At 43.5% G+C, this 26,144-nt stretch overlaps 1 protein-coding gene across 2 annotated transcripts in view; it reads right to left on the bottom strand.

The window, feature by feature from the left end:
* INPP5A (inositol polyphosphate-5-phosphatase A) overlaps positions 1-26,144 on the bottom strand; it is a 242,488-nt gene that overhangs the window by 168,891 nt on the left and 47,453 nt on the right. For both annotated transcript variants that reach the window (XM_084526367.1, XM_084526366.1), the window contains exons 2-4: positions 15,934-15,975; positions 4,498-4,598; positions 2,452-2,539 (exon numbers count right to left, since the gene is read on the bottom strand). In XM_084526367.1, the coding sequence (XP_084382493.1) occupies positions 2,452-2,539; positions 4,498-4,598; positions 15,934-15,975 (231 nt within the window). The remainder of the gene's footprint in view (positions 1-2,451; positions 2,540-4,497; positions 4,599-15,933; positions 15,976-26,144) is intronic.

Genomic DNA, 26,144 nt, shown 5'->3' with positions numbered 1-26,144 from the left:
CTTTAAAATTTCCACTGAAGAACTGGATGCCAAAACACCCATGCTGACTTTACTGTGGTTGTATACAGAGGCAAAAATCACCATCTGAATTATACTCCTTCTCTACTACTTACATTTTCAAGGACTGCTTTTCTTCTTGAGCCACAGCATGCAAGGGGAGTTCATTTCTTGTTTGCAAAAGTATCACCTCTAAATCTTTTCCAGAACTGTTCCTTCCCAGTCAGGGAGTCCCACTCTCAACTGCAGACACCATACCAACATGCAATTGTCCTACACTCATTGTTATTTCCCAATACTTTTGTTATTTGTAGATTATCAGCACTAATTTTACATTTACTGCCAGGTTACTAATACAGATGATAGATACTAAATCTGGAGAAGATCTGAGGGTTCCTTCCTACTGTGATGATCTCCATTTGAAACTGATTAGCCACTTCCTAGCCATTCAGCACTGCTTTGCAGACACGTGTAGCATTATTTACAAACAGCGTGCATGCACTGTTTAAGAAATTTGTTTTATATCTTACTTTTCAACAGATTTAGTTACTAGTTCAACAAAGTAATTTCATCGGTTTATAAATACACACTTGCTTGGTTAGCCTATTTTCACTGGAAACTATCGGTACAAGCAATCCTTTACTTATTTCCCTCCCTCCTTTATTGACCGACTATTTTGACAGAAGTTTTTTTTTCCAGATAGGTCTAGTTTTAATAAAATACAGGATGAAAAGAAAAAGATATGCAAGGTAGTGTTTATGACAGGAAAGGGGGAGTTACAATGGTGGCTATGGAATCCTGCAAGAAAGCCGTGCCTGGAAAAAATTGCTAGTATCTGAAAGAAGAAACCATGTTATTTCTTGAATTTGGACCTTTGTAAAATACAGAGCTCTTCAGAGACACAAGTGACAAATATTCTGTCTAGGATTGCTGTCAACCACTTTATGAACCTTTTATCTGCCACAGGGACATCAAAAGAGCATACCTCATGTTATGTACAAAAACTTAAAACACTATAGAGAATCATGGCCATCTTTACTAAACGAAGAAAGTTACAGGTACTTTGTTATAGATTGCATTAGTCTCACTGCAGTTTTCCCAAATTCAAGTCACTGATGATTATTCCCTTTTCTCATAATCATGGAAAAGCCTAGGTTGGCAGGGATCCCTGGGGTCAGACCCCCTACTAGAAGTGGATCCGTTTTGCGGAGCCCCGGCACTCCGCTTGCCCTCGCGGGAGGTGCTCGCTGCAGGGTCCTCACAGCCCTGTGACAGCTCCTCCAGGGGCTCTTTGCTAGGTCATGGTTCTGAGCTACAAGCAACTGCAAAACACAGTTCTGTCCCACTGCTCTTTATCTTCCAGGGCTTCCTGAACACCTCCTGCCCACAGTTTTAATGCTACTGACATGAGATCTGTCCACTAAGATTCAGTAAAGCCAATAATGTTATTTTTCTCCCTCTTTAATGAGAAAAAAAAAATAAATCTAAGTATCCTACCTCCAGTTCCAGCTTCCCTGGGCTTCTAGCCACAGTCATTCAAAAATGAATAAAAATATTTCCTATTAGTTTCTATTCACCTTCACACGCTACCACACTGGGATTTATGTGCACATGGGGGGTGCTGTTTACTTGTTTGAACTCCATGTCCTCAGTGCTGCATCTGGCCACTGCCCCCCTGCCCTTTTGTCATTTGCTTTGAACACGAGAGCCCAGCTCCAGATGACATCAGGGCCTGACAAAAGTTTCTGAGAAATACCTCAGGGGAAAAGGAAGCTGCTGTACTGGATAGAAGGGAGGTGTCACTAATTAACCACTAAAGGACCATTCTTTCTTGTACAATCTAGTAGCAATTAACTAAATAGAACACTAGGTCTATCTACATGTTGTGCAATCCTGGTGATGACCATACACTCCTGCCTGCTCTGTGTAACAGGCGACTGCACGTATGCTTCATTCATGTGTACATTTACACCTAAACATCACTCTCATACCAGTGGAAACCTGTGCTCTCTTCTCACATTCCCACACTTGAGCCAGTCTGTGAATCAGTTCTAGGGATCTGCAACAAGTCTGGACTACTTGCAAGCTCTGCTCCCAGCTAATCGTGCTCCAGATCTGGCACCACCTAACTGTCAGACAGTCAAACAGCTTCTTCAACAGAAGGTAATTCTGATCCACCGAGAAGGTTGTTATAAAAAAAAAAAAAAAAAAAAGACAATCATTTTAAACAAAAGAAAAGACTTTCTGTGAATCATACTATTCTATGTACTTTTCAATGGATGCACTTCTGTGAAAGCAGCATTTACATATCTTAGAGTAAATACTTTTAGTAAAGATGTAATCCTCATCATGATGTAAACTGCTCACATACACACACCAACCTAAAAACCTCAACAGTTTAATAGAATAAAATCACTGTCTGTTGAACTAAACTTATTTAATAAAGAAACTTACCGTAAAATGTTCCTGTGATTTATAGTTCTCATCCAGGTAAACTCGAGCTCTGTTGTAGTCTTTCATTGCATCACTTGATAATAATTCTCTAAAAGACAAGAGATTGAAAATATGAAAGGACATGCAAACATATTATCTTGCCTTAGCATCATTCTCTGTACTGAAATGTCCTCAATATCACACAGAGGAACTGCCGGCTTCCAACCCATATTGGAATAAAAGTTTCCTGTGGTACGGCCATTTGCTTACATGCTGAGAACATCACCTCCACTTTCAACACAAAATCCCAAAATGTCTAAGTGCCATTTGGACACTGTCGTGAAGGACTCAAGTCTCTGGACACCTGAAAATTACATAAAATTGGGCAACTTGTGCTAACCACTCCATGATCTCAACCTTAAGAGCTTTGTTTTTTTCAACTCCGTTACTTGCAGGGTGAAAGCAGTCTTTTGACTTGATAGAAGTTGGCTTTCTAAAAGCAGCTCGTTGAGGACTTTGCCATTTGTGCCTTGGAGTGGTACATGATGCTGGTCCAGGTGCTCTTGTAGGTGACTTAAGAAAATGAGGCTCATCTGAAGGTGGTTAGGGAGTATGAAGGGACACAATCCTCCAGTATTCAGATGAATTTTGATGCCACAAAACAAGCCCTTGGTACAGCTATCTTTTGGAAGTCAGGCAGGCTTCTGCTGAGCCTTGTGACCCAAAGGGTGATTTTCTCTGTGCTAGACTTGGTGAGCCATGCTCCAAGCTAGCGAACATCGAGCAGGTGGGTGGGCTGCTCCAGGGTGCCTGCAGGAGCTCCCTGCTGCCCCCTGCCCGGGCTGGCACACAGCAGCCGTGGGGACGATGGCCCTTCATCCCCCAGCAAGCGGAGGGGCCCGAGACATTTCTCTCCTTCCACCTCTGTCTGACACAAAGGAAGCTGACAGCCTGGCACGTGAACTCATGCAACAACACCGCACTTCATCAGCTCACATGCTAGAGAGTCTGCTCATTTCAAACCACGATTTCATTGTAAATGCGTAAAATAGACCAGGTGTCAAGAAAAGAAAGACAGCTTTTACACAAACTTATGCTACACGTACACATTACAAATGCAGGGTTGCCTCGGTGGCATTTACTCCTCAAGCCACTGGCGCAGCCCGCAGAAGAGGAGCAGCAGAGGGCACTGCTGGACCGCTGTCACTGCCACAGCCGGGCGCCACGAGCCCCATCCTCACGCTTAATTACATCGCATGTGCCCACTGTAAAAACACCCTCTGCAAGTATATGCTGCACCTCTCTGGATACCAGAAAGAGGGATAAAGAAAAGCTAAGAAAGGACTACTGGAGCTATTGACATCACTCACGTAACCAACAGGCTATATTACTTCAGCAGGAGGCGTGGAGCACTGCTGCCTCCTGCATCTAGGAGCAAGTGCGAACAGGCGAGGATTTTAAATTCAGTGACTTAATTTTTTGATCCATATTTTCTAACTCTGCATCCATGAAGTATTTTTATAGAAAATTATTTCATTTACAGAGAACTTTCTAATGGAGCTGCAGCAACAGCAGTTACTGAAAGTTAACAAATTAATACAGTCTGGCCTTAAGATTCATCCCCAGTCTACACACGTAACAAATAACTTATTTCTGACTTTTATTTCTTACTTCCTCAAACTCTGCACATTAGATTTGCTGATGATTTTGACAGGATTCCTTCTGACTAAATGCTCAAGTTAGGACTCTATTCACCCTGATTTATAAACATTGCATATTTTTGTAAATCATCTGTGCTTTCAGTATTGCTTGCCTTATATCAACTTCTGTCCAACTCACACCAATTTCCCACCGTCACCAGCTATTTAAAACATCACCGTTATGAGAAGACGCTGGGAAACATCTACCCCAACTACTGCATAGAAGCACATATGCCTAGTAACTTCCTCCTGCAAAGTCATATGACGTCAAAATTTCAGTCTATACACTTTGAAATGCTCTGCACACTTAATGACTTCTGCCTGGAATAATATGCTAGCAATATAAAGCAACTTTGCAGCTACTTACTTAACAAACTTGTCCACATGAGACATGGAAGCTTCATAGTTTTTTCCTCCAAATTCTTGACAGTGTAAAGCCATGAAGTGGGGTTTGTGTGTATGTACAACCTGAAACAAACAGATAAACAAATCTTTAAAAAAATGCATTCACAACTGTTAACAGACAGAACAAATGATCTAAATCCAGATGTGTTCTTTCTGAAAGTAGGAATATCAGCTATTATCTGAGAAGCAACTGGCAGAGCAGTAATAAGCAGTAAGTGGAGCATCACTTGTTAGTACACATAAAAGATTTATAATACACAATAATAATCTCAAATGTTTTAAGTTTTCCCCTCTAGGGCCCTTCAGCATCCTAGTAGCCCTTCTCTGGACGCTCTCCAACAGTTTCACGCCCTTTTTGTGCTGTGGTGCCCAGAACTGCACACGGTGCTTGCGGCAAGGCCACACCAGCGCAGCACAGAGTGGAAATTATATATATGGACATATTTAACACTGGAGACACATAAAGCCATCACACTGTTTTAAAAGCTAGTCTTGTGTACCACAAGTATCTTCAATATTAAATTGTCAGCCCTAGGATACAATCATGCTTAAAGAAGTAGAACATACGCTTTTTTGCTATGCATCAAGTCTAACATGCAGCATTTATATGCTTGCTGCTGTTTGAAACACATTATTTTGCCCTTGTAAATTTTCTCTGTGTTAACTCCATCCAGCATTGCAAACAACCAGTTTAAAAAACATTTCTGTGTTGGTATTAAGTCTCTACAACTCATATTTAACATTTTATCATCTTGCAAAATAACGGGCACAAGCTACAGAACCACTTCAATTTTTTGAAGCGGTAAATATGAACTAGCCAAGTCCGCACCAATGCGAACACACCAGGCAAACAACAAGTTAAAAATCTGACTGGGTGTTATTTTTGACTCGCTGGCACTCGGAGGTCCCAGCCGGCACAAAGGCCTCGCTGTCTGCACAGCCATTCAGTGGCGGGACGGCCTGGTTTCGGCGAGCCACTTGGAGCAGAACAAGAAGCCACCTCCGGTCCCTCCAGGCGCTGGCACTGGGACTGCTGGGGCTGCCGGCCAGGCCTCACCTCCCCACCGCAGAGCCCACCGCGCCCTGCCCCACTCTGGCACCGGGCTGCCGGTGCCAGGCAAACACACACGACTACTGCAGGGCCTCCCGACTGCAACTCGGTGCAGTAAGTAGCTGAAAAAACATCAGGGAAATCCCTCCTTTCAGACTTTTTTTTTTTTTTTTTTTTTGCTGCTGATACCCTGCAACTCTGAAAAGGGAACGAGGCAATAAACCTTTGCCGTTGTGATTTTAATGGTGCAAACTAACAATGACCAACAAGTAAAGAGTCTTTAAAAATGTTTCTCCCTTAAACCACGTTGCAATTTTTCTTTTGATCTGATGACAGGAAGCTAAACTCCTTAATTCCTGACTATGCAAATAACCTCATCAGAAATCAAAATAAATTAAATAGCAGCAAAATTTGAAATGCAGCAGCCTTCCCTTCCAGCGAGCAAGATGAGCTGTATTCCTGCTGTACCTGTAGCTAACGCCCCTTCGGTGCACCAAGATAACCGTGCCACGAGGGACCGACCACCGAACTGCACTGCAGCCCACGGGCACTGCTGCCACAGCGACTCGCCAAAAGGCACGCAGGGGACATTGGCAGGTAGCAATGACCGTGCCATGGCCACGCGATGCCACGCACCGTGCCGTGCCGTCCGTCAGGCCCCCGTTTCACCCCACAGGGTGAAGGCCGCACCAGGCCTGGCGGCCGCAAGAAGCCCAAAGGGGCTTACAAATGGCAGAGCCGGTGGGAATACAGCACGCACCCATTTACAGGTCGCCCCGTAAACTCAAGTAGCCAGGCTGCTAGCCTCAGCTCACAAAACCAAGATGAGAAGAGCTGCTGGCTTCTTCGTGATTTCTGACAAGTCACTTCTTCTTCCAAACCTGAGATTCCCCCTAACTGAAACAAATCTTGGTGTAGGTCTGTTTTGTGAAGCTTTTTGAAGTAAGGTACTGACAAGTGTAAAGGGGAGAAGTAAATGCCCTCTCCCACATGTATTTTGTGGATCTTCGTGCACTTCACTCGGACACAAACTGGCGTTAATGAACAAACCGTGCTACACAGCAATCTTGTTTTAAAAACAGGCTGTCATCAGCAAGGACTGAGGACAAACTACAACAGGCACCAATAAAAAGTTCAACTGAAAAAAAAAAAAAAAGCAAAGTTCAGATAGGATAGATAAAAATACCCAGAGCCCGTGTAGTTTTAACCAACTCGGCACATGCACCTACTTTTCTGTTGATGTACATTTGATGTAACTGTGAAAGCTTACATTAATACTAGCTGATTTTATAGATTTACAATTACAAGAGAAAGCTTCACGGAGAAAGTTTTTCTTCATCTATCTTGTCCAACACCACACTTGGTGCTGAATGGGACACGCATCTTTCAACATGGTTGTGAACACGCTCCTTCTCGGTACAGCTACCAACACTCAGGAGACAGGTTTTGGTTTCCAAAAGTCTGAATATCTGCTTTTCCTTTTAGAAGACCAGTTAGACAGTAATGCCAGGCTCTGGAAAGGCTCTGGAGACCAAAATCTCAGGCAAACCTCTCCAGCGAGTGGTGGGCAATGGCAGGAGGGAGCGGAGCTGACCAGGCTGTCTGGGGGCTCTGCCTGCACAGCACACATGGTAAAACGAGCGAGCCCGTGCGGCTGCCCCTTTCTTCCCAAGGATAACACACTGTGGAGCTGCCAGCCTCGCCCACAGGACAGGGAGCAAGCTGTGCTTCACAGCCACACCGCCAGTCTGAAGCTGTGCAAGGCAGGACCACCGCGCTTTTGCTTCAGCTCCTGAGTGCTCTCTCTCCTGCAGAGATGGACACTTCTGCTGTGCTAATTATCTTGCAAAGTGATGTGTCCAATTTACAATCACTATAAAAGTACACCATCCAACCAAACACCAAGCATCTACAGAAGTAACAACAGCGCAACATCCAAAAGCACAGGGGTAGCATTGCCTCGTGGGAGCCAGCAGCCCACCGTCAGAGTCCAGTAACAACCAAGGAGTAAACAAAGATCTCTGTGAAGTTTGATTGCTTAGTTGATTTTCTGTACTATCTAGGAGATAACTGTTAACTAAACCCAGGCTGTGAAGTCAAACTTCGTAACAGAGCTCGTTTGCGGTCCCTAAACAGCATGCAGTCCCAACTCTCCATGTGCTCCAAATCAGTTTTGCTCCAAATGTCCAAACCAGTTTATTGCTCCAAATCAGTTTTGGCTTCCAACTACTGATCTTACCTATTTGGAGAGCTCTATGAAGTTACCACAATTAGGAAACAGTTGTGACTATTTAATCTTGTAAAGCAAACAAATCCAAGTCTAACTGTTTCAAAGTAACACATCTAGTAACTGCAAACAAAGCAAAAAAAGTACTGTCACAAAACAGGATACATTTTTAGTGCTACAATAGTTTGCATAGTATTAGGATCTCATCTTACAAAGCTAAAAAAATGAATACATTGTTACGGTAAAAGTAAAATGAATGCTTTCAAAGAGGATCTAAGCATCAGCAATTCCACATGCATTAAGGATGAGTAACGGGGAGCCCTGAGCATGGGATTCTTGCAAAGAGAAAATGCTGGTGAAATTATTTGCTGTGCTACAGCAATAACAACAGAAAATATGGAAGTCTAGCAATTTCCAGAGTCTGAACTTAGATGCAGGACACATTTTTGTTCATATTCAAATCCCTGAGAGTCTGAAATCACAGCAGGTAAAATAACAACAAAAACATATATACGCCACTTTTTAAAATGAGGAAATGGCAGTGGCTTAATAGCAGTGGGAGGCCTTAGTGGCATTCCTTGGAGGTTACACCACAAAAACATACCTGAATACCAGCTACATCCTCTCTTATAATAAATACCCTCCAACTATGAGCAAATTGGCCTTGCTTCATTACCTTTTACTAGTTTTCTACTGTGATGAAAGAACAAACAGTACATAATAATGAATAATGAATGCTTCAGAGCTGAAAACTCTCAGTTGCCAGAGGTTACAGATCATATAATAGATCACATAAACACTGAATTTGCATCTGCAGTGGAACAGTATTTTTAAGAAGTTGGGCATTATTAATTTCTGGATACACAAAAGTAGTGTAAAGGAAGCACCAATGAAAAGTTCTTTTTTGGGGATATGGGTAATCGAGTATTATTATAATTATGGGTATCTAACTGGTATAGATATAAAACTGGTCAACAATATAGGATGCTTTTTCCCATTCCTATTTCTAACCTATGCTGACAGGAGAGAGGCGAGGGGATGGGACAGAGGAGAGCGGCCCCGCGTTGTTGGTGCCCCACGCCTGCCTCAGCTCAGGGCAGAGGGCTGCTGGAGCAGCAGCAGTGCTGCGGGGAGCTGGGAGAGGACACAGCACCGCACGCCCTTACGGCCATGCAGCAGAGAGGCCAGCCTCTCACAGAAGGGGTACTGTGTGCACAGGGATGAGGGCACTGCTTTCACACCTCGGTTCAAACAAGGCAAACGAGGAACTTGAACCTCTAACTTCCACAGCTAGGATCACTTAAAAATCTATTCATGTAGTTAAAGTATCGAACTGAAGCTTTTCTTGTAGTTTACATTTTCTTGTGCACTGTAGAAGATGCAATCAATTTAGCATCTGTAGTTCTAAAGCATTCAAAGTATTTGCAGTTTCTTTATATTTTATGTTTTTGAGCATACAATTTTTGCAAGTGCACCACCAAGCAGCAGTCATCCAGAAAATCCAGCTTCTACACAGAATCGTACAACAGCTTGGGTGGGAAGGGACCTTAACGATCACCCAGTTTGTTGCCTTCTTTTGGACACTCTCTAAGAGTTCTGTATCCTTCTTACACTGTGGAGCCCGAGTTGTTCAAAGGTTATGCTGCACGAGATCGGGCAGTGAACCCTCTTCCCAGCTCATGGAGCAGCTGAGTGCCGCGAGGTGCTCGAGGCAGAGGATGGCGAGGAGAGCGTGGGCGCTGAGGGGTCCCAGCGCTGCCCCGCTCCCACGGCAAGACGGCCGGAGCCAGGCAGGACTGCGAGCGCTGCCGCAGGGGATGGTTGGCGCCTCGCTGCTCTTCGCTTGCTGGGGGAGGTAAAGGTCGGTGTCTGGCCTGCAGGGGAGAACTGGTCCCCCGCTGCTGCTGCAAGCCAGGGCTGTGCTCTGAGGGCACAGAGCTATTTAAGGAAAGAAAAAGAAAGGCCGGGTGAAGGGGTTACCGCTGCGTGACCTCAACGCAGATTTGAATATCCACAGCTGAGCATTACTGCTGGGGTATTATTAGACCGCAGCGTGACCACAGCAGAGCAAGTCACTGCCTAGCAATTGCTACTTAAATTTTAATACAGTTTAATAGCACACAGTAAACTAGGGACAGGAAGAAACTGATCTGCGATTACTCATCACACAGGCTCACAACAGGTAAATCCATGACCGGCATTTTGAGCTCTCTGCATTTCACGATACCTAAGTGCCATTCTTCAGCAACTCCTGAAAGATTTTTCTTAAAACCCTTCAAAGTAACATTGCAATATGTTATCACCAGCAGCTATACACTCCCCTCTACCACTTGTTCAAGGTTTAAGACCTGGAGAAAGGGCACTCACAGACCTCTCCCCACCCACGGCTCAGGGCTGGGGGACGCCTGGGCTGCTCCCCAAGGTGCTCCGAGGGCCCGGGACCGCGACACCCACAGGTCAGGGGTCCCCAGCCCTGGGACGCCTGCGCTCCGGCTGCCCGGCTCCTGGTCCCTGTCCTCAGCCCCCGCTGCAGGCGGGGCTTTGCTTCCCATTTCGGTGCCTCTCCTCCCCTGGCTGCCCTCCCCGGCTCTCTTTCCCTGCAGCCCCAGCCTGTGGCTTCCACCTCCATGGTCTTCAAAGGAAGGACAAAGCACAGCTCTTTAACTGGCTAAAAACTGAAAACGGGGGGCTTCCAAGTCCCTACTCTGCAACCTGCAGGCTGTACAGTTTTGTAAAGAAGCGGTCACTACCAGCATGTGACTATGTTTATTTTTTCAGATCAGAAATTAAATATTTTTCTAGGTCTCATTTACAGAATAAAGATTTTTTTTTCTCCCCTGGATGTTTCCTCCAAAACTCAGAGTAAGGCACATACATAGAAATTTTCAGCTTAAGCTAGTAGATTTTGAGTATCAGCGATGAGAGCAATATTAGAGAAGAAAAACAGTGAATTATTTAGTAATCATAGGGATAGGGGGAAAATTAATGTCAGTTAAACAATCAATAATGGTTTTAACTATCAACTTTGGTTCAAGTTCAATGTGCAAGTTACTGTAATTTCTGTATCTAAGAATAACAAGACTTTCCACAATATGACTATATATATATATATAATATATATTATGACTATATATATATTAGTGTATATATATACTAATATATACATGACTATAAAATATTAAATCATTTTTCATGCTATTCACGAGGGTTATATGCAAACTAATTCTCAGAACAAAATAATGTTTTTAAGGTTGTTACAGCTAAGTTTCACTGATATGTGCACTGATAACCTAACGCTGAAAAATCAGACATTATTTACATTAAGTCTGTGATTTTAGTCAGTATCAGAAAACTATGCTGCCTGTTTTAACACCAGTTCTACCTGTAACGCTGAAAGTTGCTCTAAATCACTTTTTTCCATACGACCTATTTTTTGGTCTGAAGTCACAGACAACGCCTAATGTTTCGCTCTGACATAGGAGTCCACGCCTTTTCAACCACAAGCACATCTTTGCTCAGGCGAAGACATTTTCAACTAAGTTAGCTGTGGCCAGCCCCTGGAAGAAAGGGACTTCGAAAACAAACCCTTGAGAGAACTGTCAAATGGAGCTGAGATACACCCACCAGAGGGCTGGCACGTCGGCAGCCCAGCGTTTTGTCAGGGAACGCAGACAGGCTCGGCTGGGCACAGCAGCCGCCGGGCAGGGCACTGCCCCACCGCCCCCGCCTCGTGCAGCACCCAGACCTCGCCACCGAAGTAAGGCAGCTCAAGAAACGTGCCCAATTCTCACTTCAGTTTAGGTCTGCTCCCTGCCACGGCCACAAGAAAGAAGAATTACAGGAATTGCCATCACCTTCCGCATCCTCACCTCCACCTAAAAAATACTCAAAATGCAAGCTTTGTGTATGATCTCGTTTCTGCAGAAAAATCATACCCTCTTTCACGCATAAGGATAGATATGAAGAATGGCAACACAACCATTTGAGTCAGCAGCACCACACAGAGGAGAAAAGTAGATTTCTGTAATGTCTATGGCTACTAATGGGAATTTAATCATTTCCTTAATCTTGATGGCTTCTTTGCAGAGAGGAGGCACTGGCTGCAATGATGAACGAAGAAAAGCTTTAACCTAAGACTGGAAGTCCTGAACCTAGCCCCCTACCCCCAAACCAAAGCATGCTTTAAATACTGAGCAAAGCACAACCACTCGCTGTCCTTTCCAACTCCAAGCTTCACAAGCAGAAAAGCAAAGTCTCAGCTGGCAGCCAGCTCATTTAGTGCTCCTTTTTCCTCCTGTTCAGCTAAAAAGCGAAGCACAGCTTGTACCTTCTCTACTGCAGCAAAAAGAGAGCCACAAAAAGAAAAAAAAATCAGCATGGCCTTTGTCAGCCTCATTAAAACACTTTCCATTCTCCACCAAAGGGGGGGAAGAGCGGGGTTCCTTTTTTTTTTTTTTTTTTTTTTTTTTTTTTTAAAAAGCATACAGGAGCTCCTTGAACTTTCAAGGCCAACAACATATAATTTGCTGTCCTAAAATAAGCCACAAAATAGCAGCCAAATTCCTGGCTACAGCTTCACACACCCCGTGAGGTTGGGCCACAGGTCCCCGCGGCACCACGCCTCAGGTAGGGGATGGAGCATGGGGGAAAAGAGGAGGAACACGGGAGGAGAGGTGACATTTGTTTATTTACTTTATAGGTAATTTAAAATATGCTAACTTTAAAGTTAATATTGTAATCCACGGAAGAGAAGGAACACAGTGTTCCTCAGTCATTTGGGGAATTTTATGGTGATATTATGCTTTAATTAGACGATGTACTTTGACCAGTTTGTTAAGCATTAATGGACAGGTGGATGGATTCCTCAGAAGCCTTTTCTTGTTCTTAAAATATCTCACTACTAAAGACACTGATGTGTTGCTTTTTGTGTGTGTGAAAGCTCACCTAGCCCAGCTTGAAGCCTTCTTGCATATCTACACATAATGAGAACACAATACCTGCTGCATATATCATAAGAAGTGTTGTGAAACCACAAAATGAACACCACGTATTCACTGATGGGAAAATGTAGCATAGCGAGGAGGATAAGCTGTACTATAAAGTTGACAATGGGAAACAAGAAAGCAAGCAAGTTTGAGACCGGGGCCATTCCTTTCCTCTGAGCAGCCAGCCAGTTGTCAAAGGCGCATCAAACGCGCTGCCCGTTCAGTGCTACAGGACACAGACGGGAACGGCTCCGCCACTGCTTCGCGGGGAACACGCCAAGAGCCGATACCCGTGAGGATCTGGAACTCAGTTCAGCCGGACCGCTCCTCCGTTTTGTTTCATTTTTCCTTGGGGGGAAACTAGCAAATAGTAGAAAACTGGCAGTAGGCTACCCAGTGTTTGATAGTGAAATCAATTTTTAAATACAAAGTCGGCTGTCATCCAAAATGCAGACTTCAATTTTGCAAGACCAGAGACTGATGTATCCAAGGAAATCAGACCAGACAAAGCAACATTTCTCAGCCGTATCAATTGTGCTGTCAAAGGCAATAAAATAGCACGCTACTTTGAGGGCTACTATGTTGTAATTTGTCATTAAAAACACACGTGAAATTTAAAATATTTTTTCCGTTTGCATTTCTCAGACTGTGTAATTTAACAGCATTAGATTTTTCATGTTAACAATCACATTAACATATTAACAATTCATATTAACAATTCTAGATATTTGTAGAACAATGACAGAAGTTTAAAGATCTCAGCATGTGACATGTAAATGTTATTTTAGTCCTCCACATGCTACCACATTCTGGGAAATGCATATAGCAAATAATCCATGATAATGCAGATTATGACCTGCATCTACCTTTCACAGCAATTGAAATGTCTATTTTAATTTGTTGGAACTTAAAAACAAGCCACAAAAATGCTCCTTCATTAATATGTTGACATCTATTCAAAGATGAAGACATTTTCCATTATGGGGTTTTGTTTCTAGAAACATTTTTACCAGAGTGCTTTCTTTTTGTGGAGATTATTTTGACTGCTTGCAAAAGGACTTCATCCTCAGAAGTTATGCAAACTGTATTGACACAACTACATATGCAAATTGAATTCCTCAGAAGAATGGAAAAAAATTGTGGTCTGCGGTTTATCTGGGTTTCGAGTTTATGAAGAAGTATTAAGAGTCTTCTTGTAAGTCATTTTCCAGTGCTTCTGATGCACCTCAATTTGTAGAGGGCTTCCAGCAAGCGTGCACAATACAAAGTTAAAAAAAATTCTGAAGTCGTACGTTTACTAGGTTGCTATGTAGTCTAGTGTCAGGACTGTGCTGTGCTACTTTTAGTACAAGCATATTAGTCTCTTCCCTAAAAAGCTTTTTGTATAACCTATAATTCCACTTCCTACTGCATTCGTGAACACAGTATAAACAGCAATCCCACTGAACACACGGATGAAACGAAGAAGGGTTCAAGGCTCCTGGACTGCACTGTTCCTCAAAACAAGCCGAGGACTGCCTGTCTCACACTACTGCTGGTGACAAGCGGAACTGGTAACTTTTTTTTTTTAAATATAGCTTTCTCAGATTGCAGATATGGAAGGCGGAGAAATGGAGAGGGAGGAAGGACATAGTGAAACTACTGTAGCTGAGAGATGGGTTCAGGTCTGCTGCAGTTACACTTCAGTTGATCAGAATAATCCTGGACCTGTCCAGCCACGTGGGAGTGTCAATGAATCATTTTCTCCCTATTTTGAACTTCATACACATGATATTCACTGGAGCAAAGACAGACCAAGTCCAGTTACACATTAGTGGTCTCTGCTCTGGGATACTAGCAGCTCTCTTTTTCCCCTCCTCTTCCTGTTTTCCACAAAGTATTTGGAGACGTTTCCATAGTGCTCACCCCACTTTAGTAACAACTGGAAGTGTACGGAGTCTTGCCAGTAGCCAGTAAATATGCAGAAGTAATGTGATGCTACAAAATAGGCAGTGATCTGAAAAAATATGGGTTTTATCTATTTATATCTACTTTATATTTTCTTCGTAGAATCTTTTCAAAAGATGTGCAGAGGTTTCAAATCAGAATTAGCTGAAGAAACCTCCACCATTTGAGCACCACATACATATGGCAGTAATTAAACAAGACGGAAGAAGAAAAATAAATCAGGTTAATCTTTTGCGAAGCTGACAGATAGTGTGGAATATAAGACTGGCTATTTAATTTCAGGCTTTTGTAATTACATTAAACTTGCCAGAAAAAAAGTGAACTGCACTGTTTTACAATATTGCAGATTGCATGTACTTGACCTTGTAAATAATTACAGGATGTTCTGAATTACAAAAAAAAAAAAACAACGATAAAATATCAAAAGTCAAGTTTGCTGTATGATGTGGTTTCACTTTAAAACTCGAACAGCAGAATACTGTTACATTAACCATTTTTATATAGGAGATTTAAGCATGCTTAAAGGAACCTGAAAATCTGTCAATTCTGGCAGATATAAATTGTCACGGTGAAACAGCACTTAATAATGCTAAACAGAAAGCATAACACCTTGGTGTTCCTTTAGTGCTCATTTTCCATTGCTTACTTGCTCGTTTCTGCATGAGATCAACAAGTAAAACAAATCTCTACTGCAAAACCAGAATTTGTTAGAGCAGCTTTTATGCTCAAAAGAGTTATGTTTTCAACATTTTATAATATGGGTCCAAGTTCAGTATTTTCATATTGCCTAAAAAAATAAAGGGAAAATAGGAGGGATAATCTATTGCAAACCAACATAAAAAAATGTTAAATATTAATAAAAACAAACTAGACTGTCACCATTTTTATTTTATTGAATTTACTCAAATAGATTTCTTACTCGGGAGACTTAAAAGACCATTTCATGTGAGACTAAAGTAATTTTTATAAAGTGTCAGGGACTTTTTAGCTAGACAACTGTCAAGAAGAAAACGTAATGCCTATACACTATTCACTACCTAGAAAGACAAAAAGGTACCTACTTTTTAAGACTGGTTTTGACTACAAAATAGTGACTTCAAACTCACAAAGCAGAAGATCTTTACATTAGTAAACAAGCTACCAAACAAGCAAGTATAGCACTTGAAGAGAAAATAACTTTTACCTTACCTGATAAAACTCCCGAAGCCAATTCTTCTGTAAGTTTTCCGGCTGAAAAACAAAACAAAACAAAAAAATAAGAATAAGAATAATGTATTTTTATAATATTACCCCAGTACTTGTCACTTTCCTCAATGCATTCAAGTGAGTAGTTTTTTCCCACAGTTATAGAAAAAAGGGCATTTAAATGTTCCTCCAGGAGCTCTAATGGACAGACTTTTCCTTTTTGATTTCTGAGTCTCCTCAGGGTTTCACTGAGAAGGTGCATTTTGTGTATGACTTCACTATGTTCGTGTACTTACAAGCTTATCAAGCAATCAAGCATGTTGATTTAATACTAAAATTTAATATCAAAATATGTGCTTTTAAAGTACATGCTCATTGCCTGAATATCAACAACTTTATACGAACTGCTGATACCCAGTTTCTGCAATTTGAGGATACAGCTTTAAATCAAATTACGTGCATTTAATTCTAACAAACTGGCCCAGAGGCACTACTGTGCTTTTGCAGGATGCTCAAGCACATTAGAGCTCCTGTCAAAGACGAGCTGGGAGAAGAGTTCAAGATTGCTACATGAGTTACGAAACCTGAAGAAGCACAAACATAATAAAGCACCAAGTTCTGCGTTTTTAAGAAACATACAGATACAATTATGAAGGTAGATGGCTGACTTCCACATGCTGAATACAGAAACAGCCACGACATTCATTGAGTTCCATTGTCAACAAGATTCGCTAACTTCTGCATCACAGCAGGGAACACAGACCCAAATCAGCCTCTTCTCTTACAGAAATAGCCGGAATGCACAGTGTTTGTTGGAGGCAGCAGAATGTATTACACTGGAAACCAGAGAGATGCCTCAGAACTGTTAACTAAAGGGAGGATGACACCAGCCGGTCAGAGGCAAACATACTGGCATGAAAATTTCCATTTTGCTCTATTCTCCCATCGTATGTGCTGTTTTCAAATAGTTGAATGCAACTTTAAAATTGTTCATTTATTCTGACTGCCTGTTGAATGAAGTCTCGCTCACAGGTGGCTAAAGAATTGAGTAGCCTCCCCCTGCGCTGACCCCAAAAAATACTTTTTTTTTTTTTTTTTGAAAGCTGAGGGGGGAAAAAGTGCTACTTTTGTCCCCTGCTCTCCCTTGCCCCCCTTCTGTTGATCACCCCTTGATGATTCTGGAATTCAGACTTTACTGGTCCAGAAGGCCAAGTTTTCGCTCTGCAGGAGCGATCCTTGTTTCTCGCGATGACGCCTCAGCGTTCCCCATGCAGCCGGCTGCTGCGCTCGGGCCCTGCGCGCGCGGAGGCTGCCGGGGCAGGCGGCTGAGCGCAGGCACCACGACCATCGCAGCAGAGGCCCCTGCGCCGCGCCTGAAGCCAACCGGGATGGATCTTGGCCCGCGTTCAGGGACGTCTTAAATTAATAAACATGCAGAACAAAACATCCATGTCTCCCACCCATGCCCTTCCCCTCAACCGAACAACATCACACAGAGCCAGAATAAGGAAGCTGCAGACGCAAATAAGAACTGTAGGCAACCGAGCAAGGGATAAAATATTCCCTCCAGAAGAATGCTGACTTCGTAACTGCTTGTTTTCACAACTTAACCCTTTTTCTACTCATTTTGAACTTAATGAGTCAAGCCAGTGACTAATAGGTAAGAACTGGCACTTTTATAGAAGCAACAAGAAGAAAACAATCCAGGAGCTGCTGTGATTTCAAGCCGGTTTCTAACCTTAAATGATGATGACAGCACGGGATCTACAGGTTTTTAATCAGTCCACAAAACAGACGTGTATGAGGAACTTGCACACATGCTTTGTATATGATTTGTATATGATCCAAACAAAACGGCTAAACTCAAACTATCAAGAAAGCAAGACCTTGGGTATTGTGAAATTTCTAATTAAACATTTTTGGCAGTTATGAAAGCTAGATAAGCAAGTCCTGCATCAGACCACAAGCAGACTTCAACACTGCTGCGTGTTTGTTTTCAAAATGGAAAGTATGGTCTTATTAGGTAATAGGCAATTTTTGTTTAAAAACAAACAGAAAACCAACCAAAAACCACACACTCCTAACTTCTCTTTACTTTATTTATACGAGTCACAAGATGCCTCAGGGACCTACTAAGTTTCAAAAGTAATCCAAAATTGACAGAAAACAGTCATTTGTGAAAGCCTGTTAGAGAATCCCACTTTTATTTACAGCCTGGATTTACAGAAAGTGACTAACTGACAAGTTCTCACAACATCCGAAACACCCCAAACCTGAATTTGATGTAAACATGCTACAAAGCGTGGGAGTCTCCGCTAAGAACCTCACCTACTTTGTCTCTCTCTGCTATGCATAAATCTAAACTTTTTATTTATCATGTTTAGAAATTCTAAGTTAAATCAGTTTGCAAATCTGTAAATAACAGAACATGCTCTACAGATTATAGTACCTATATTTTTTTTTCTGTAAGTAGGAAGCACTACCAGTAATGAAATTTAAAGAAAGTTATTCATACTTCAGGAATCTCAGAGGATAAAAAGCGCGACGATATTTCTGCTTTTAAATGCAACTCTAAGCAGTAGAAGCTCCCCATTTGCTCCATGACTAAGTGCCAATGCTGTGAGCTTAAACATCAAGACCAGTGAGTACATCCAAGGGATGCCAAGGCTGCTGCAGGGCCCTGCAACAGCTCTGCACCTACCTCCCATATGCCAGCCGAGACTGTTGTCACGAAATCGGATCAAATATTGAAAAATTGGCTAGACAAACTGAAGCACAAGCAGAAAAAGCAATCTCTCTGATGAACAACCTGCAGAGGCTCATCACAGAGCAAAGTGACCCAAAGCTAACACAATTCTAGTACTTCATTTTATTTTATTTGGGGGGTGGGGGGTGCACTCCAACTCCTCCCACCCCACCTTGCCCCAGGACAGCCCCCAAAAGACAACCTATGGCGGAGGGCAGTATTGTGAGATCAATTGTCCATGTAGCTCTCAAATCTTCCACACGACAAGGAGGAAGAGTAAAAACACCCAGTCCTCCCCTGAGAAAGGACACGGGGCTTGTTCCCTGGGCTTCCAGTCCTTGTGGTGTTCTGGGACGTTGCTGTAGCAAGAGCCACAGATGCACAGCTAACGTTTCCAGCAGGGCGATGCCATCTCTGTCCCCATGTCTTGCTGTCCCAGGTGACCCCACGGGATGGCATAAGAGACACCAGGCATGGACTTGTGGCTGAACACCGACTGCCCAGGGACAGTTCTGAACGCAATTTAATTCCGTAAGGGGTTGTTAATTATGTCATCATGAGGAAGAACTGATGAGTCAATAAACCAGAGCTCACAGCTAAGACTTTTTGGAAATAGATGACAGCAGGTGACAAAAGCCCAAGGGGGAAAAAAAAAGAAAAAAAAGAAAAAAAACCATTGATAGGTGCAGAATAAAGCTTTCAAACCTCCAAAGTAACGTTGTTTGGGAACCCAACGAAAACAGGCAGGTTTGAAGAAGCGGTGGCAGGAACATACCATCGAACTAGGTCACTGGGGCTGCTAGCAAGGACTGCTTTACGAAAAGCAGGGGGACTCCTGCCAGGCTGGTGCTTGTTGCGGTGCCTCGCGCCCTTGCTGCCTCGAGCGCAGCCAGCTTCTCACGCAGCCTCCAGCTCTGCAGGGCCGGACCAGGCCCCGCTACCCCTCCTGTCCGCGAGGCACAGCTCATCGTGTCCTCAGCCACCCTGCCCTTCTCCTGCAGTCACTGGCCTGACCACGTCCTCGCTTTCTGTTTTTACCACTCTTGTGGGAAAATTCTGTGATCTAGCCCCCAGCCTCTCCCCAGTCATGTCTGTGTAAGTTAAATAATTTAGAGTTTTGAAAGACTGGAGATGCAACCAAGTGGAAAGATCATTTATCTCTGTTTTATTTTTCTGTCTAAAACTAGATACATTACATTTCATGTCTTCCAGACTCTTTGGCCTTCTTCCCATCTTTTCCATACTTTGCCCTTCATAAAATTCTCATTCATTTTGTAATATAACTGAAATTAATCTTTTCTTTGTCCTCTCTAGTGCAAATTCTCCCATTCACTGAAGGACACCATTCACTAACCCAAACTCAGCTTTATCAGCCTTCTCGTTCCTGGCTTCTCCTACTTCCAGTTCTTCGTAAGCAGCTGTTTGCTCTGGGCCCTCTGTTCCCATCCCCACACAGCCTCATTTCATGCCTCTGGTATCCAGCCAAAGAGCAATGTGCTCAGCTGACATTGGGAAGAACAGAAGAAAGATGCCAGAAAAAGACTTACACATCCTTTCAGAAGAAGTTTCTCTTTCCTGAGAAGGAAGGGATTTTCTGTCATGCCCCCCTCCTCGCCCCGCGCAGCCCCTGGGCGCAGGCCTGGCGTTACCTGCGCCAGTCCTCGTGGTAGGGACGCACCGAGACCGCTCGGGGTGGCTTTGTTACGAGAGATCTGCCTGCTTTATGCATGACGTCCATGAGCCGAGTAGATGTGCACAGACCGCCCACTCCAATACGCACAAAGTTTGGGAAGTTTGCCTTTATTTCAGGCTGTGCAGCTGCAGCTGAGCCCCACAAGCAGCCCAAAGTCTTGGGGAGCATGAGCCCATTTTTATCCTACCATTTCATCTAACTGCACACATTCTGAGTACAGAGAATCACAAATAGAAACCCTACGCCCAAAACCAAGCCTGACTTGAGTCTAGACTGCAGAGCCATGCGGGATCTGTGTTAAAATAACAGGACACATGTACCACGCGTGGCCGCTCCCTTCACTTGAAAGCCATTCTGACCTTTTCCTGGAATTCAGAATCCCACTAAGGCCTCTTTTCATGCTGACTTTCCATTTGAAGTCTATTTGTGTCATACTGGTTACTGTATTGGTCAGACTTATAAGGAAAAGTAGTAGGCTTTCAAACACATGGATACCACATGAGTTGCTAATACCCCGAAAACAAGCAGCTTTTCAAAATGAACATACAAGTAGTCTCTCTTCTCCCCAGTGTTTCCATTTCCTACAAAATTATACCCTGCAGCCAAAAGAAAGCCTTAAGTCTGTTGCAAGAATATGTTCATACAGGGAAACAGTCTTTTCAATAAAGGAAAAAAAAATTAGGCAGGGTAAGAAATCTTTCATTTAAAAAAAAAAAAAAAAAGATAAGAAATAAAAGGAGAGAGAATGAAATGAAACCAAATTAACAGCCTGGAAAAATTCTTTTCAGTTTCGTTCAGTGGAAAATGGAAAAAAAGTAGATGAATTATAGAAAGCAGGTTCTATTTTGTGAAGTTTATTTTTAGCTAATAATAGTCTCATTTTTTAAGGAAAAAAAATTCTTGACTCACTTAGTGAAAACTCGCTGAGCTTCCAAGGAACATAGAGGAGAACTGACTGATTGGACTTTGCATATCGAGCTGAACAAAAGGTACAAACAAACTAAATTTTAAGTGCTTGAATTAAATGTTTCTAAGAGTCCTATGTTAACTGAAGGATTCCCCACAACCTTTAATTTGGAAAGGTTTCTTGGCATTATATAGCAACACAATTGGCCCTGCTAAAGTCATATATTCTAAGTATGCAGTCTCAGGTGTTACCCAGAGCCGTTTTAATCTCTTCCCTTCAACCTATGCTGCATTCAGACAAAAAAAGAAAAAAAAGTGCAAACAGGCAAAAATACCCTCTATTTCTACATTTGGCTTTCTACTTATTAATTGGAAAACAAAACCTCTAATATAGCTCTGTTTCACAGTTTCCAGGTTTATTCAAATCATTGGTTTCAGGTCCAACAATATTACCATTACAGATATTTTGCTAGAATTGTTTAGATCATGATTTTAGACTAAGATTTTTTATCTTCTACAGCATCTTTAAAAGTGTACTGACAACTCCTTGCCATTTTATTTATTTATTTATTTATTATCATTTGATTTAAATCTCTTGCTCATCTTTGCTCATCTTCCAGTGACCCTTCACGTTCTCCCACTGCAATGCTGTAAATACCAATCCCTACAGATGATGCTAAGGCAAATCCACACCAAGAGGGTAGCATTGTTGTGGCATTTTGTACCAAGCGTACATTCATAGTTGACCAACACAAGGCTGATAACCTGTGTATTATGTTTGTATTGTCGCCACACCATATTTCAAAATCAATATAGACAAACCAACTGGAATCAAACAAGGAAAAAAAATACTTGCAAGTCTAAGGTAAAGCACAGATCCTACCACATCTGAACTGTTACTTAAATACTATGTGCTTATTGCATAGGTTCGCACAACTTCCAAGTACAAATTCAGTGCCGCCCAGGTCAATGTTTCTGACAGCTCGCAGTTTTCCCAAGTAGCAGTACCAAAACAGTCCCCTCTAGCTGCCGTCATCCTGACGCACGGAAAGTGAGCGTCACTAAGTTTAAGACACAAAAGCATGGGAGAAGTAACAGAATATTAGATCAATTAACACAGCTGGAAAAAAATGGGGTTTTATATACACACACTTTAAGATAAGTTTAAGGCAGTTTTGCACCTGGACTTCGAAAAGCAGTGGCTTGTTGAATGCTGAATTAAAAGAAATAAGTAAGAAATAAACACAGAAGATGGGACAAAATAGTGTATTACAGGGCAGGAGGAAGAGACTGTTGCCCGCCCCTCCTAGTGCCTGGGAGGCTGGGTTGCCCTGCAGCTGCTGAAAGGAGCAATGCAGAAGGTGAACACCAGGAAGAAAAGAAGGTCTGTGCTGTTGTGGCAGCCTTGTGCTTGAAGAAGAAGGGGTACGTGCTGTCACGGGGGAAGGTGGCAGAATTCAAAGGGGAGCAGTGCAGTGGGACAGACTAATGACTGCCCCCCATGGGATGAAGCAACGCTCAGCAACACCAGGCCCTGAAGTGTTTGGTTGGTATTTAAGGACTGAGCTGGCAGTGCCTTTCTGAGAGGTCACTGCACCAATCTCAGTCTCTCCCGTCCAGCCTAACCTGCAATGCTGATAGATGAGCATCTATTAAAAATGAAATAAATCCCTCGTTTGTTTACTTTCTTCTCTGCTGATCTCCTTTCCTGTGAATGGGTCTAAATCAAGACACAATACACGGTGAGAATACAAAAAGCAACTGAAGCTTCCTGTGGAATAATGCAGAAACCATACTGCTCACAGCCTCGGCAAGGACAAATACTTCAGAAAAACAGATGAAGCAGATCTCTAGAGAACCTGAGACAGATAAATGAACCATGGATGGCCCAGAGAGCCTTGCACTCATTAGCATGCATCTCCAGCAGAAACAGCAAGAAAACCTAGAGCTTGGACCTCCCATGAAAAAACATCAGAAACTCCAAGAAAAATACTAAACACCTACTGCCTGTTGGAAGCTTGTGTGTTTCCAAAAAAACTGAAGCTATGTACAACCTACATCTCACACACTGGAAACCAGCACCTCTTATAACAACAGAAACTGCATGTACCTAAATTTTAGGAGACACTAAGAAACAGAGCTTCCCTGCCTGGGATGGTGCATCCCAAACCCAGTCACACTCTTAAACACAGGAAAGGCAACCTAAAACAACCACTGCAAACGGTAGCCTGTTAGAAAGAGTAAATATCCTGGTTTGGCCATACCTCAGGGAAACTTCAGGAATGATGTAAATGAACTGAAAGTGGTGAAGCAGTGATCAAGCACTCTGAAAGGAGCTGGAGGTAATAACTGATGCATTACAGCTGACACCAAGATCAATATCAGCCTCACCTGTAATAGCACAAGGCAGGGAAGGGGAAAGAGCTCCTTCTCTAACTAAAAAGTAATGGTAGCACGTGCTGGTAGAACTAGAAGACAAGATCTTCCAAAATTTGAGGACCTCATTGACCTTGAAACCAATCTAACGTGAGAAGACCCCCAAACCAAACCCACAAATCTCTACAGGAACAAGCCTAGAAGTGGACACCCCAGGAGCAGCAGCTAAAAGAAGTTCTAGTTCTTCAGCAGCTTCAGCTGATGAGGCCAATGCCATAGCACTGCCCCTCTTCCCATGCTCTCCCCCCCTCCCCCCCCAAAAAAAAAAAACCTCACCACTGACACTAGACTTCAGCGACTGCACCTTGCCCTACTGGAACCAACTGAGCACTTGCCAAAAACAAAGGTTTTTGACAAACTTCCAGCTGCCAAGATACTGTAACATGACCTCAGAGGTACAAAGGTTCAGTTTGACAGTGAAATATGCAGAACACGGGCCTGTAAGGAACGCTCTCTGGAGACCTCTGTACGATACGCAAACGGAGATCGTTCCGTGTATCAGAGTGCAGAAATAAAACAGCAAGCACGAGAAAGGTAACAAAAGAGACATGGTCTCTGTTACAGGAAGCAGAAAAGAATGAACTTAAGTCTTTGGGTTTCAAGGGGAAGCTGTGAGATGCCTTCTGCAGAGAACGGATTAACACTGAAAGTAGAAAATACCTGGACAGCAGAAGTGAGCTGAGATTTTAAAAGGACTCTGAACGGCAGCCCTGTACCGCTCGGGGCAGGAAAGCACCGCTGTGCCTATTGGTGCTGACGATGGGCCCGGGGCCGCTGCCCTCGTGCAGTGCCAGAACGAGCACCCTGCACTGCCCCGGGACCCGCGTGATGCATGCGGCCACCCGCAGCAGCAGCCACCGGCACACGGCTGCCATCGGCTGTTAGAATAACCCCACTGGGCAGCCCAACAACCAGCGCCCCCAGGATTGTTCTCAGAAATAGTCACCAGGCTCCGTCACCTGCAGAAAACCGCTTTGGGGTAACATCTGAGTGCCTGAATGCACAATTCCAGAGAAAGCAAGAGCACGGCACTGCACGCACAACAGCGAGCGCCCGCAGGGCCTGTGCCTGGGGAACGTGGGTGCAGCAGCCACACGGACACCCACAGCAGCAGCAGCAGCAAGCCCACACGCGGCCTGGGGCTGGAGGAGCTGCAGGTGCCCCCCTGCACGGTGCCTGGGTGGCACCTCACGTCCAGAGTCATGCAGCAGGGAGACAAGGCTGAACACGGAACGACAGGGACTTCACCGTGGTGAGGATGAATCCTTCCAGGAGAAAACACAAGGCAGTGTGATGTGAAAACTCCTGATACAACGTATCACAGCAGCATGATAGCCCAAATCACTGGAGAGACGCAGGACAGATCAAACCAGCTCATGAGCAACAGGACATGGTCCCTGATGGTGTGGCCTTATGATGAAGGGGACTTCTGGCATGAAATACAGAATATGCTTGGATGCCAGAAAGCCCTCAGAGCTGTCACTGAGTAGGAAAGAAACACCACAGCACTCATCCACACAGGCACAGTCCCTACAACAACACCACGCAGCACTAACACAAAGCAAACCTCTGTCTGGACGTAGGTGAAGATTCAAATAGACATGAGTTAAGGCAATAGGTGATTTTTATTGAATAAAAGCATCTGTTCTCAGTAGTGTCTCCAAATGTATTTTATCTTTGGGAGCCAGGGTATCTAGAATGTGCTAGCCAGTGCCCTCGCACCTTACGGGAGGAAGATTTAGTGGCCAGGTTAGTGCATTTTGGTCACCTGGGTCATCCTAAGCTGACCGCTGACAATGAAGACCATTTAAATACTTTTTTAATTTGGAAAATAATACATCAGTTCATGTCTCTGCACACGCATCTCACTCTAACTAGCATAGAGCACAGGCTGTCGGGACACGCAGGCAGGCCCGACATTGCAGCCCAGCTCCTCAGGGCCCCATCCAGGCCACGCCGCACATCCGCAGGGGCCGGCCATGGCAGCAGCTCCGCGCCCCGCAAGCACAAGCGCCGGGAGTCGGTGACTTGGCAGCACCAAGGGGGTGAACAGCAGCTCCGTACAGGAAGGGTATGACAGCGAGGGGAGGAAGCAACACGAACGCGCTGCACTTTGAACAGGACTGTGAATTTTCTTTCCTGCCCCGGGGTTCTCAATTTGAATATTCAGGAGTCCCTCCTAGAGTCCACTGGCATAAGGGAACAAAAAGTCCAGCCAAGAATACTATTCAAAGAAGATTTTTTTTTAAAAAAAAAAAAAAAGAAGGCAAACCACTTGTTGCCAACAGAAGAAAATAGCTTACATGACAAACTTGGAAGTGGTGACCTAAGTTGGTATGAGCGTACAAACAATGCTTGAATTTAATAAAGGATGATTCAAAGGCAGTGACTGAAAGGAACCTACCACTCACATGGGCAGCTACTTCTGAGGAA

Source organism: Aythya ferina (genome assembly GCF_964211825.1).
Source record: "Aythya ferina genome assembly, chromosome: 7".
NCBI lineage: Eukaryota > Metazoa > Chordata > Aves > Anseriformes > Anatidae > Aythya > Aythya ferina.
Note: the sequence above shows the minus strand (reverse complement) of the source record. Positions and strands in the feature narration are given on the sequence as shown.